The sequence below is a fragment of the Salvelinus alpinus genome, chromosome 22 (assembly GCF_045679555.1).
Source record: "Salvelinus alpinus chromosome 22, SLU_Salpinus.1, whole genome shotgun sequence".
Lineage (NCBI taxonomy): Eukaryota > Metazoa > Chordata > Actinopteri > Salmoniformes > Salmonidae > Salvelinus > Salvelinus alpinus.
In genome coordinates this window covers 44,654,462-44,669,203 of record NC_092107.1, presented here as the reverse complement: position 1 = coordinate 44,669,203, position 14,742 = coordinate 44,654,462, and the positions used below count along the sequence as shown (strand labels likewise).

Below are 14,742 nucleotides of genomic sequence, written 5' to 3'. Positions count from 1 at the left end.
TTCACATCTACAACACAGGGGATGATACACATCCACAACACAGGGGATGATACACATCTACAACGCAGGGGATGATACACATCTACAACACAGGGGATGATACACATCTACAATACAGGGGATGATACACATCTACAACACAGAGGATGATACACATCTACAACACAGGAGATAGGTATCTACAACACAGGGGATGATACACATCTACAACACAGGAGATGATACACATCTACAACACAGAGGATGATACACATCTACAACACAGGGGATGATACACATCTACAACACAGGGGATGATTCACATCTACAACACATGGGATGATACACATCTACAACACAGGGGATGATACACATCTACAACACAGGGGATGATACACATCTACAACACAGGGGATGATATACATCTACAACACAGGGGATGATACACATCTACAACACAGAGGATGATACACATCTACAACACAGAGGATGATACACATCTACAACACAGGGGATGATACACATCTACAACACAGGGGATGATACACATCTACAACACAGAGGATGATACACATCTACAACACAGGGGATGATACACATCTACAACACAGAGGATGATACACATCTACAACACAGGAGATGATTCAAATCTACAACAAAGGGGATGATACACATCTACAACACAGGAGATAGGTATCTACAACACAGGGGATGATACACATCTACAACACAGGGGATGATACACATCTACAACACAGGCGATGATTCACATCTACAACACAGGGGATGATACACATCTACAACACAGGGGATGATACACATCTACAAGACAGGAGATAGGTATCTACAACACAGGGGATGATACACATCTACAACACAGGAGATAGGTATCTACAACACAGGGGATGATACACATCTACAACACAGGGGATGATACACATCTACAACACAGGAGATGATTCACATCTACAACACAGGGGATGATACACATCCACAACACAGGGGATGATACACATCTACAACGCAGGGGATGATACACATCTACAACACAGGGGATGATACACATCTACAATACAGGGGATGATACACATCTACAACACAGAGGATGATACACATCTACAACACAGGAGATAGGTATCTACAACACAGGGGATGATACACATCTACAACACAGGAGATGATACACATCTACAACACAGAGGATGATACACATCTACAACACAGGGGATGATACACATCTACAACACAGGGGATGATTCACATCTACAACACATGGGATGATACACATCTACAACACAGGGGATGATACACATCTACAACACAGGGGATGATACACATCTACAACACAGGGGATGATATACATCTACAACACAGGGGATGATACACATCTACAACACAGGGGATGATACACATCCACAACACAGGGGATGATACACATCTACAACACAGAGGATGATACACATCTACAACACAGGAGATAGGTATCTACAACACAGAGGATGATACACATCTACAACACAGGAGATAGGTATCTACAACACAGAGGATGATACACATCTACAACACAGGAGATAGGTATCTACAATACAGGGGATGATACACATCTACAACACAGGGGATGATACACATCTACAACACAGGGGATGATACACATCTACAACACAGAGGATGATACACATCTACAATACAGGGGATGATACACATATACAACACAGGAGATAGGTATCTACAACACAGGGGATGATACACATCTACAACACAGGAGATAGGTATCTACAACACAGAGGATGATATACATCTACAACACAGAGGATGATACACATCTACAACACAGGGGATGATACACATCTACAACACAGAGGATGATACACATCTACAACACAGGGGATGATACACATCTACAACACAGGGGATGATACACATCTACAACACAGGGGATGATACACATCTACAACACAGAGGATGATACACATCTACAACACAGGGGATGATACACATCTACAACACAGGGGATGATACACATCTACAACACAGAGGATGATACACATCTACAACACAGAGGATGATACACATCTACAACACAGGGGATGATACACATCTACAACACAGGGGATGATACACATCTACAACACAGAGGATGATACACATCTACAACACAGGGGATGATACACATCTACAACACAGGAGATAGGTATCTACAACACAGGGGATGATACACATCTACAACACAGGGGATGATACACATCTACAACACAGAGGATGATACACATCTACAACACAGGAGATGATTCAAATCTACAACAAAGGGGATGATACACATCTACAACACAGGAGATAGGTATCTACAACACAGGGGATGATACACATCTACAACACAGGGGATGATACACATCTACAACACAGGCGATGATTCACATCTACAACACAGGGGATGATACACATCTACAACACAGGGGATGATACACATCTACAAGACAGGAGATAGGTATCTACAACACAGGGGATGATACACATCTACAACACAGGAGATAGGTATCTACAACACAGGGGATGATACACATCTACAACACAGGGGATGATACACATCTACAACACAGGAGATGATTCACATCTACAACACAGGGGATGATACACATCCACAACACAGGGGATGATACACATCTACAACGCAGGGGATGATACACATCTACAACACAGGGGATGATACACATCTACAACACAGGAGATAGGTATCTACAACACAGAGGATGATACACATCTACAACACAGGAGATAGGTATCTACAACACAGAGGATGATACACATCTACAACACAGGAGATAGGTATCTACAATACAGGGGATGATACACATCTACAACACAGGGGATGATACACATCTACAACACAGGGGATGATACACATCTACAACACAGAGGATGATACACATCTACAACACAGGGGATGATACACATCTACAACACAGGAGATAGGTATCTACAACACAGAGGATGATATACATCTACAACACAGAGGATGATACACATCTACAACACAGGGGATGATACACATCTACAACACAGAGGATGATACACATCTACAACACAGGGGATGATACACATCTACAACACAGGGGATGATACACATCTACAACACAGGGGATGATACACATCTACAACACAGAGGATGATACACATCTACAACACAGGGGATGATACACATCTACAACACAGGGGATGATACACATCTACAACACAGGGGATGATACACATCTACAACACAGAGGAGGATACACATCTACAACACAGGGGATGATACACATCTACAACACAGGGGATGATACACATCTACAACACAGAGGATGATACACATCTACAACACAGGGGATGATACACATCTACAACACAGGAGATAGGTATCTACAACACAGGGGATGATACACATCTACAACACAGGGGATGATACACATCTACAACACAGAGGATGATACACATCTACAACACAGGAGATGATTCAAATCTACAACAAAGGGGATGATACACATCTACAACACAGGAGATAGGTATCTACAACACAGGGGATGATACACATCTACAACACAGGGGATGATACACATCTACAACACAGGCGATGATTCACATCTACAACACAGGGGATGATACACATCTACAACACAGGGGATGATACACATCTACAAGACAGGAGATAGGTATCTACAACACAGGGGATGATACACATCTACAACACAGGAGATAGGTATCTACAACACAGGGGATGATACACATCTACAACACAGGGGATGATACACATCTACAACACAGGAGATGATTCACATCTACAACACAGGGGATGATACACATCCACAACACAGGGGATGATACACATCTACAACGCAGGGGATGATACACATCTACAACACAGGGGATGATACACATCTACAATACAGGGGATGATACACATCTACAACACAGAGGATGATACACATCTACAACACAGGAGATAGGTATCTACAACACAGGGGATGATACACATCTACAACACAGGAGATGATACACATCTACAACACAGAGGATGATACACATCTACAACACAGGGGATGATACACATCTACAACACAGGGGATGATTCACATCTACAACACATGGGATGATACACATCTACAACACAGGGGATGATACACATCTACAACACAGGGGATGATACACATCTACAACACAGGGGATGATATACATCTACAACACAGGGGATGATACACATCTACAACACAGGGGATGATACACATCCACAACACAGGGGATGATACACATCTACAACACAGAGGATGATACACATCTACAACACAGGAGATAGGTATCTACAACACAGAGGATGATACACATCTACAACACAGGAGATAGGTATCTACAACACAGAGGATGATACACATCTACAACACAGGAGATAGGTATCTACAATACAGGGGATGATACACATCTACAACACAGGGGATGATACACATCTACAACACAGGGGATGATACACATCTACAACACAGAGGATGATACACATCTACAATACAGGGGATGATACACATATACAACACAGGAGATAGGTATCTACAACACAGGGGATGATACACATCTACAACACAGGAGATAGGTATCTACAACACAGAGGATGATATACATCTACAACACAGAGGATGATACACATCTACAATACAGGGGATGATACACATCTACAACACAGGAGATAGGTATCTACAACACAGGGGATGATACACATCTACAACACAGGGGATGATACACATCTACAACACAGGGGACGATACACATCTACAACACAGGAGATAGGTATCTACAACACAGGGGATGATACACATCTACAACACAGGGGATGATACACATCAACAACACAGGGGGTGATACACATCTACAACACAGGGGATGATACACATCTACAACACAGGGGATGATACACATCTACAACACAGGGGATGATACACATCTACAACACAGAGGATGATACACATCTACAACACAGGGGATGATACACATCTACAACACAGGAGATAGGTATCTACAATACAGAGGATAATACACATCTACACCACAGAGGATGATACACATCTACAACACAGGGGATGATACACATCTACAACACAGAGGATGATACACATCTACAACACAGGGGATGATACACATCTACAACACAGGGGATGATACACATCTACAACACAGAGGATGATACACATCTACAATACAGGGGATTATACACATCTACAACACAGGAGATAGGTATCTACAACACAGGGGATGATACACATCTACAACACAGGAGATAGGTATCTACAATACAGGGGATGATACACATCTACAACACAGGAGATAGGTATCTACAACACAGAGGATGATACACATCTACAACACAGGAGATAGGTATCTACAATACAGAGGATGATACACATCTACAACACAGGGGATGATACACATCTACAACACAGAGGTGACACACACACAGACCCAAGTAGGTGATACTCTCATCTTCAAACAGCCCAGCGCTTCCTACCAGCTGATCAGACCAAGGTTGACTGGTCACATGAAAAATGCTTCCTACCTGCTGACCAGACCAAGATGCAACTGAAAATTATATGAGCCGTTATATGTTCATGGTTAGAGAGTGTCATTCTCCCTTTGCCGAGGATGGAGTAGGAAGGGCTGATGGCTTAAATGACCTTGGCAGGGAAATGAGAAGGTTAACACATTCTTCTAGTATTGATTCAGGGGGAGGGTACAGAAACCAGGCAGTGCCAGGCGAAACACACAGACAGTCACAACCAGGCGGTGCCAGGCGAAACACACAGACAGACACACAAACTCACAAATGCGCAAGCACGCACACACTCATGATCCCACACACACATCACATGTATGCACACTTGTGAGCAGAGACACACACAAACACACCCCATATGGCATTAGGTTTAACTCTATCAGCTCCCACTCAAATAAATCATCGCTGTTATCATCATCCCTGTCCTGATGGGATGATTCTCCCTGTTCTCCTTCCGTTCCTAATGGGGATGAATCTCCCTGTTCTCCTTCCGTTCCTAATGGGGATGAATCACCCTGTTCTCATCCCTATCGTAATGGGGATGAATCACCCTGTTCTCATCCCTGTCCTAATGGGGATGAATCTCCTTGTTCTCCCCCCGTTCCTAATGGGGATGAATCTCCCTGTTCTCACCCCTGTCCTAATGGGGATGAATCTCCCTGTTCTCATCCCTGTCCTAATGGGGATGAATCTCCTTGTTCTCCTTCCGTTTCTAATGGGGATGAATCTCCCTATTCTCCTCCCGTTCCTAATGGGGATGAATCTCCCTGTTCTCCTTCCGCTACTAATGGGGATGAATCTCCCTGTTCTCATCCCTGTCCTAATGGGGATGAATCTCCCTGTTCTCATCCCTGTCCTAATGGGGATGAATCTCCCTGTTCTCCTCCCTGTCCTAATGGGGATGAATCTCCCTGTTCTCCTTCCTAATGGGGATGAATCTCCCTGTTCTCCTTCTGTTCCTAATGGGGATGAATCTCCCTGTTCTCCTTCTGTTCCTAATGGGGATAATTCTCCCTGTTCTCCTTCTGTTCCTAATGGGGATGAATCTCCCTGTTCTCCTTCCGTTCCTAATGGGGATGAATCTCCTGTTCTCTTTCCGTTCCTAATGTGGATGAACCTCCCTGTTCTCCTCCCAGGCCTAATGGGGATGAATCTCCTGTTCTCCTTCTGTTCCTAATGGGGATGAATCTCCCTGTTCTCCATCCGTTCCTAATGGGGATGAATCTCCCTGTTCTCCTTCTGTTCCTAATGGGGATGAATCTCCCTGTTCTCCTTCCGTTCCTAATGGGGATGAATCTCCTTGTTCTCTTTCCGTTCCTAATGGGGATGAATCTCCCTGTTCTCCTCCCAGGCCTAATGGGGATGAATCTCCCTGTTCTCCTCCCAGGCCTAATGCCATTGGCTCCCATACAGCAGCAACTCACACCTCACTAGCACATTTCAGACAGATCTGCCTCTCTGCCTCTTCCTTCAGGCTTATGCCTTTAATATTGTTCATTTTATACCATCTTCACGTATCATTGCTGAGCTATGAAGGACTCATTGAGCTCAGTAATTGGGATGGCTAAGTTTTAAAAGCTGGCAGTCAGATGGGGTTGGCTAATTTATTAACCCTTGATTAGACTCTGGGTAATAAAGATGGAGTGATGTTAATGAAACTGAAGAGCATGTGCTGTATGTAGAAGAGATGGGCTGTTTGACAGGAGAGCTAATATAAACTAAAACAGATTTGATTAATCGGTAGACACTCTATCGGTAGACACTCTACATTTCCCTTTCCCTTAATTAGAAACTGCATGTAATGAAAGTACACAGTTGGTACTTCCATTTCTGCCATGTTAGGTACTGAAACTAAAGGTGAGATGCAGGGTTTCATAAAGATGTAGGATCTTAATTTGATAAACCTGTTGCAGGATAACTTTTCTTTAACTGGTATTTTACATCAAATTGGTCAGGCGCAGGAGTCAGGCGCAGGAGAACGAACTTGGTATAAACGAGATGTTTAATAAATGCTGATAAAACTCCAAAAAACAAAAGTGGGTACAAGACCCGTCGCACACCAACACAATACATGCACATCGCATACAATCAAACAATCTCTGACAAGGACATGAGGAGAAACAGAGGGTTAAATACACAACATGTAATTGATGGGATTGGAACCAGGTGTGAAGGAAGACAAGACAAAACAAATGGAAAATTAAAAATGGATCAGTGATGGCTAGAAGGCCGGTGACGTCGACCGCCGAACACCGCCCGAACAAGGAGAGGGACCGACTTCAGCGAAAGTCGTGACAGTACCACCCCCTGACGCGCGGCTCCAACTGCGCGTCGGCACCGACCTCGGGGATGACCCGGAGGGCGAGGCGCAGGGCGATCCGGATGGAGATGGTGGAAATCTCGCAGCATAGAAGGATCCAACACGTCCTCCACCGGATCCATACAGGTTTTGAGACATCGGGTGAGGGCCATTCAGTACCTAGTGGACTGGGAGGGGTACGGTCCGGAGGAGAGATGCTGGCATCTCTCCTCCGGACCGTACCCCTCCCAGTCCACTAGGTACTGAATGGCCCTCACCCGATGTCTCAAAACCTGTATGGAAAGGAACAGAGTATGCCGGGACCCCCTCGATGCCCAGAGGGGGAGGAGGAACCTCCCGTACCTCAGACTCCTGGAGCGGGCCAGCCACCACCGACCTGAGGAGAGAAACATGGAACGAGGGGTTAATGCAGTAATCTGGGGGAAGATGTAACATACCTCGTTCACTCTCCACAGGACTTTAAATGGCCCCACAAACCGCGGACCCAGCTTCCGGCAGGGCAGGCGGAGGGGCAGGTTTCGGGTCGAGAGCCAGACCCGATCCCCCAGTGCGAACACCGGGGACTCACTGCGGTGACGGTCTGCGCCCACTTTCTGGCACAGTACGGCACGCTGAAGGTGGACATGGGCAGCCTCCCATGTCTCCTCCGCGCGCCGAAACCAGTCGTCCACCGCAGGAGCTCGGTCTGACTCTGATGCAACGGGGCCAGAACCGGCTGATACCCCAATACACACTGGAAGGGAGAAAGGTTAGTTGAGGATTGGCGGAGCGAGTTCTGGGCCATCTCTGCCCAGGGCACGAACACTGCCCACTCCCCTGGCCGGTCCTGGCAATAAGACCTCAGAAACCTACCTACATCCTGATTAACTCTCTCCACCTGCCCCTTATTCTCGGGGTGAAAACCTGAGGTAAGGCTGACCGAGACCCCCAGACCTTCCATGAACACCTTCCAGACCCTCGACGTGAACTGGGGACCCCGATCAGACACGATATCCTCAGGCACCCCGTAGTGCCGGAAGACGTGTGTTAATAGAGCCTTCGCAGTCTGTAGGGCCGTAGGGAGACCGGGCAACGGGAGGAGACGACAGGACTTAGAAAAACAATCCACAACGACCAGGATCGTGGTGTTACCCTGTGAGCGAGGAAGATCAGTCAGGAAATCCACTGGCAGGTGCGACCATGGCCGTTGTGGAACGGGTAAGGGTTGTAACTTACCTCTGGGCAGGTGTCTAGGAGCCTTGCACTTGGCGCACACCGAGCAGGAGGAAACATAAACCCTCACGTCCTTAGCTAAAGTGGGCCACCAGTACTTCCCACTAAGACAGCGCACCGTCCGACCGATACAAGGATGACCAGAGGAGGGTGACGTGTGGGCCCAATAGATCAGCCGGTCGCGGACAGCAGAAGGAACGTACAGACGCCCAGCCGGACCCTGAGGGGGAGCGGGCTCTGTACGCAACGCCTGTTCAATGTCCGCGTCGACCTCCCACACTACCGGCGCCACCAGGCAAGAGGCGGGGAGTATGGGAGTGGGATCCATGGGCCGCTCCTCTGTGTCATACAGCCGGGACAATGCGTCTGCCTTAACGTTCTGGGAGCATGGTTTGTAGGAAAGGGTAAACGGGTGACAAAACATGGCCCACCTTGCCTGGCGAGGGTTCAGTCTCCTCGCCGCCCGGGTATACTCCAGATTGCGGTGGTCAGTTCAGATGAGAAAAGGGTGTCTAGCCCCCTCAAGCCAATGTCTCCACCCCTTCAAGGCCTTGACGACAGCCAACAACTCCCGGTCCCCCACGTTATAGTTCCGCTCCGCCGGACTGAGCTTCTTCGAGAAGAAGGCACAAGGGCGGAGTACGCGTCCACCTCCACTATGAGGGATCCGGATGGGCCAGCACGGGGGCCGAGGTAAACAAAGCCCTCAGGTGACTAAAAGCCCTGTCCGCCTCAGTGAGGTAATGGGAGCCGCTACCTGACCAAAACCCTGCCTATCACCCATCCTCCCCTGTCTCCAGATAGCTAGACATCCTATCACCCATCCTCCCCTATCTCCAGATAGCTAGACATCCTATCACCCATCCTCCCCTGTCTCCAGATAGCTAGACATCCTATTACCCAACCTCCCCTGTCTCCAGATTACTAGACATCCTATCACCCATCCTCCCATGTCTCCAGATAGCTAGACATCCTATCACCCATCCTCCCCTGTCTCCAGATAGCTAGACATCCTATCACCCAACCTCCCATGTCTCCAGATAGCTAGACATCCTATCACCCATCATCCCCTATCTCCAGATAGCCAGACATCCTATCACCCAACCTCCCCTGTCTCCAGATAGCTAGACATCCTATCACCCATCCTCCCCTATCTCCAGATAGCTAGACATCCTATCACCCATCCTCCCCTGTCTCCAGATAGCCAGACATCGTATCACCCATCCTCTGGAGACCTCAGGTGCTAGCAGTGACAACAGTCTCCTGACACACAGGAATCCTATCTGCCTGCTTCATGGGATGTCATTGTAATCAGGTTTTGTGCTAAACAGGTCTTTCGACTGAATGATTCCCCAGTCTTGCCTTAGGCATTTCTCATTTCAAGAGAGAGAGAGAGTGAAGAAAGACGAGTGAGGAGTGGAAGAAAAGCAACACCACCTGAACTTGACAAGAATCTCTTTTAAGCCTGCATTAGTACAGGATGCTAGCAGCATCACATTTCTCAGGTGCCAAGTACAGAGAGGCCGGACTTGGATATCTCTCTGCTAACTTTATGTTACACACTTAAACAATTATACATGTGCACACAGATACACACACAAACATACCCCCCCCCCCCCCCCACACACACACAAACATACCCCCTCCCCACACACACAAACATACCCCCCCCCCACACACACACAAACATAACCCCCCCCACACACACACACAAACATACCCCCCCCCACACACACACAAACATAACCCTCTACACACACACAAACATACGCCCCCCCACACACACACAAACATAACCCTCTACCCCCCACACACACACACAAACATACCCCCCCCCCACACACACACACAAACATACCCCCCCCCCACACACACACACAAACATACCCCCCCCCCCCACACAAACATACCCCCCCCCACACACACACACAAACATACCCCCCCCCCCACACACACACAAACATACCCCCCCCCCCCCACACACACACACAAACATACCCCCCCCACACACACACACAAACATACCCCTCCACCCCCCCCACACACACACTCTCTAACTTGATGTTGTTGTTGACTTTCTGCCTGTCACACAGCAGTCCTCCACGGTGGACCTGATGATCAGAAGCATCTTACTGCAGCATGCTGGGAAATACAGCTGCCGGGCCCAGACCAGCGCCGACACTGTGTTTGCTGAGGCTGAAGTCCTTGTCAGAGGTGAGCTCATTATCTCTCAGGTCAACAGTAAGGAATATGGGGGGGGGAGAGAGAGAGAGAGAGAGAGAGAGAGAGAGAGAGAGAGAGAGAGAGAGAGAGAGAGAGAGAGAGAGAGAGAGAGAGAGAGATATGCCCTAACACTCAACCTCTCTTTGACACGGATCACTGCTTGCCTTCTGGAGGGTTACACTGTGTGATTGGTATGACACTGAAAATCCCCTTTCATATTGACGGGATGAGGAGGGATGGAGGAAGAGGAGAAGGAAGAGGAGGAAGATGAAAAGGAGGAGGAATATGAGGAGGATGAGGAAAAGGAGGAAGAAGATGAAGACGATTAGGTTGAGGAGGAAGAAGTGGCGGCAGATGAGTAAGATAAAGACGAGGAATAGGAGAAGGAGGGGAGGAGGACAGGAGGAGGAGATGAGGACTTGAGGAGGAGGACAGGGGAGGAGGACAGGAGGATAAGGGGAGGAGGAGAAGAGGGACAGGGGGAGGAGGAGGACAGGAGGAGGAGGAGAGGAGGACAGGAGGAGGACAGGAGGAGAAGGATAAGGGGAGGAGGAGAGGAGGGACAGGGGGAGGAGGAGGACAGGAGGAGGACAGGAGGAGGAGGATAAGGGGAGGAGGAGAGGAGGGGCAGGGGGAGGAGGAAGACAGGAGCAGGACAGGAGGACAGGAGGAGAAGAGTATAAGGGGAGGAGGAGAAGAGGACAGGGGGAGGAGGAGGACAGGAGGAGGACAGGAGGAAAAGAGGATAAGGGGAGGAGGAGAAGAGGACAGGGGGAGGAGGAGGACAGGAGGAGGACAGGAGGAGGAGGAGAGGAAGGACAGGGGGAGGAGGACAGGGGGAGGAGGAGCGCAGGACAGGGGGAGGAGGAGAGGAGAACAGGAGGAGGAGAGGAGGACAAGAGAAGGAGGAGAGGAGGACAGGGGGAGGAGGTGAGGAGGACAGGAGGAGGAGAGGAGTACAGGAGGAGGACAGGAGGACAGAACAGGAGGAGAGGAGGACAGGAGGAGAGGAGGAGAGGAGAAGAGGAAAGGAGGAGGAGGAGTAGGAGAAGGAGAGGAGGACAGGAGGAGGGATTTGTTTGATTAGAACCAAGTATTGGCCTGTTTGAATGACTCAGCAGGTCACTATTTTGTCTCCTGCTGCATCACCCATGGAGGGCCCTTAACAGGCTCTCACTAACAGAGCATGGCTCTGTTAGTGAAAAGCTGAGATGGGCTTCCGTCCCTGAGATACACTCTAATGTCTGAATCTGACTCCACCATGATGTATTCTCCACCATTCAGTTTACTTATTAAACCCACCACACTCACAGTCCTCTCAATAGACATGAGAATCAGACAGGAATCAAATGGAGCTCAATGACACCCTAATAATTTCCTAAATTCTATTAACTCACTCGTGTGCAGTGATTTGATGGTTTGATGGTTTCATACACCTCGGTTTTAATGACTGACTGACTGCTGTGGAGCAGAGCCTATTAAGGGCCATACAGACCAGACAGGGAAGCGTATTTCACGCTGTTCATCCAGACAAAAAAAACGAATCCTCCTCTACTGGTTAGCTGGTTCCCATGGCGACACAGAATGCATATTAAATATTAATATCCCTCCTCAGAATGCAAATGTAACTTCCAATCCGACCCTGTTATGGTCCCTTCTCTGAGATACACAGCGTTGGTTTTCAATGGCCAGCACCAGCTGTCAGGTGAGGTTGTTTACAGCTAGTCTCTCACGGCTCCTCCTGTCCTCTCCTTCAGACTATTTGGTGTGTTTGTATGTGTTACACCCCTTGCAGATTACACTTCAGATGAAGCTGCTGAGGTAAGCATGTGTTTGACAGTTTGAAACCGGAGAAGGGTCCACATCCACACCATCACACAATCATGAAGTAATTTAAATGAAAACCTAATTCGTATTCATTTTAAGGCCAAATTTGCATGCCTGGGCACCCTCCAGGCCTCCCACTTCTTGTGTTGTGTTTTAACTTTGAATGAAAACAAGGAGGTTGAGCCCTGTGCCGCTTTGGGCTGGCCTTCTGGGCAAGGTGAGTCTTTAGTTGAGACCTGTGCCGCTTTGGGCTGGCCTTCTGGGCAAGGTGAGTCTTTAGTTGAGACCTGAGCCGCTTTGGGCTGGCCTTCTGGGCAAGGTGAGTCTTTAGTTGAGCCCTGAGCCGCTTTGGGCTGGCCTTCTGGGAAAGGTGAGTCTTTAGTTGAGACCTGAGCCGCTTTGGGCTGGCCTTCTGGGCAAGGTGAGTCTTTAGTTGAGCCCTGAGCCGCTTTGGGCTGGCCTTCTGGGCAAGGTGAGTCTTTAGTTGAGCCCTGAGCCGCTTTGGGCTGGCCTTCTGGGCAAGGTGAGTCTTTAGTTGAGACCTGAGCCGCTTTGGGCTGGCCTTCTGGGCAAGGTGAGTCTTTAGTTGAGCCCTGAGCCGCTTTTGGCTGGCCTTCTGGGCAAGGTGAGTCTTTAGTTGAGCCCTGAGCCGCTTTGGGCTGGCCTTCTGGGCAAGGTGAGTCTTTAGTTGAGCCCTGAGCATCAACTCGACCCCAAAAGATAAATTGGATGTGGTGTAGTGCTGTAACCAGTGTTACATGTGTCATGCTAATGTTAACATCCTATGACTTGATGACCCATGATCCACCAATATGTCATGCAGATCAGCCATTGTTTACTTGACTGACAACGTTGGATATTCATTCAGACATTCAAGTTGGGGCAGTTCACACTATGTAGGAATCAATGCCATACCATATATATAGGCAATGTGCTGATCAGGCAAACATAGCTTCATGTAGCTATTTTGGTCAATTATCAACCAAGTAATTATTGAATCACGAGCATAACAAAACATTCCATTCCAAGTATTACCTCTATTTTGGTGTTGATTTTTCCACAACCACAACTTGTGCAGATTCACCTTCCCTCTAAATCAGACTGTCTCCACCAGTATCTCAGGTTCCCTCTAAATCAGACTGTCTCCACCAGTATCTCAGGTTCCCTCTAAATCAGACTGTCTCCACCAGTATCTCAGGTTCCCTCTAGATCAGACTGTTTCCACCAGTATCTCAGGTTCCCTCTAAATCAGACTGTCTCCACCAGTATCTCAGGTTCCCTCTAGATCAGACTGTCTCCACCAGTATCTCAGATTCCCTCTAGATCAGACTGTCTCCACCAGTATCTCAGGTTCCCTCTAGATCAGAATGTCTCCACCAGTATCTCAGGTTCCCACTAGATCAAACTGTCTCCACCAGTATCTCAGGTTCCCTCTAAATCAGACTGTCTCCACCAGTATCTCAGGTTCCCTCTAGATCAGACTGTCTCCACCAGTATCTCAGGTTCCCTCTAAATCAGACTGTCTCCACCAGTATCTCAGGTTCCCTCTAGATCAGACTGTCTCCACCAGTATCTCAGGTTCCCTCTAGATCAGACTGTCTCCACCAGTATC

At 48.0% G+C, this 14,742-nt stretch overlaps 1 protein-coding gene across 1 annotated transcript in view; it reads left to right on the top strand.

Moving 5' to 3' along the window:
• The window catches only part of LOC139549548 (contactin-5-like), a 785,449-nt gene that overhangs the window by 598,875 nt on the left and 171,832 nt on the right, over nucleotides 1-14,742 (top strand). Inside the window, exon 16 of the mRNA XM_071360158.1 lies at nucleotides 11,174-11,294. Within this exon, the coding sequence (XP_071216259.1) occupies nucleotides 11,174-11,294 (121 nt within the window). The remainder of the gene's footprint in view (nucleotides 1-11,173; nucleotides 11,295-14,742) is intronic.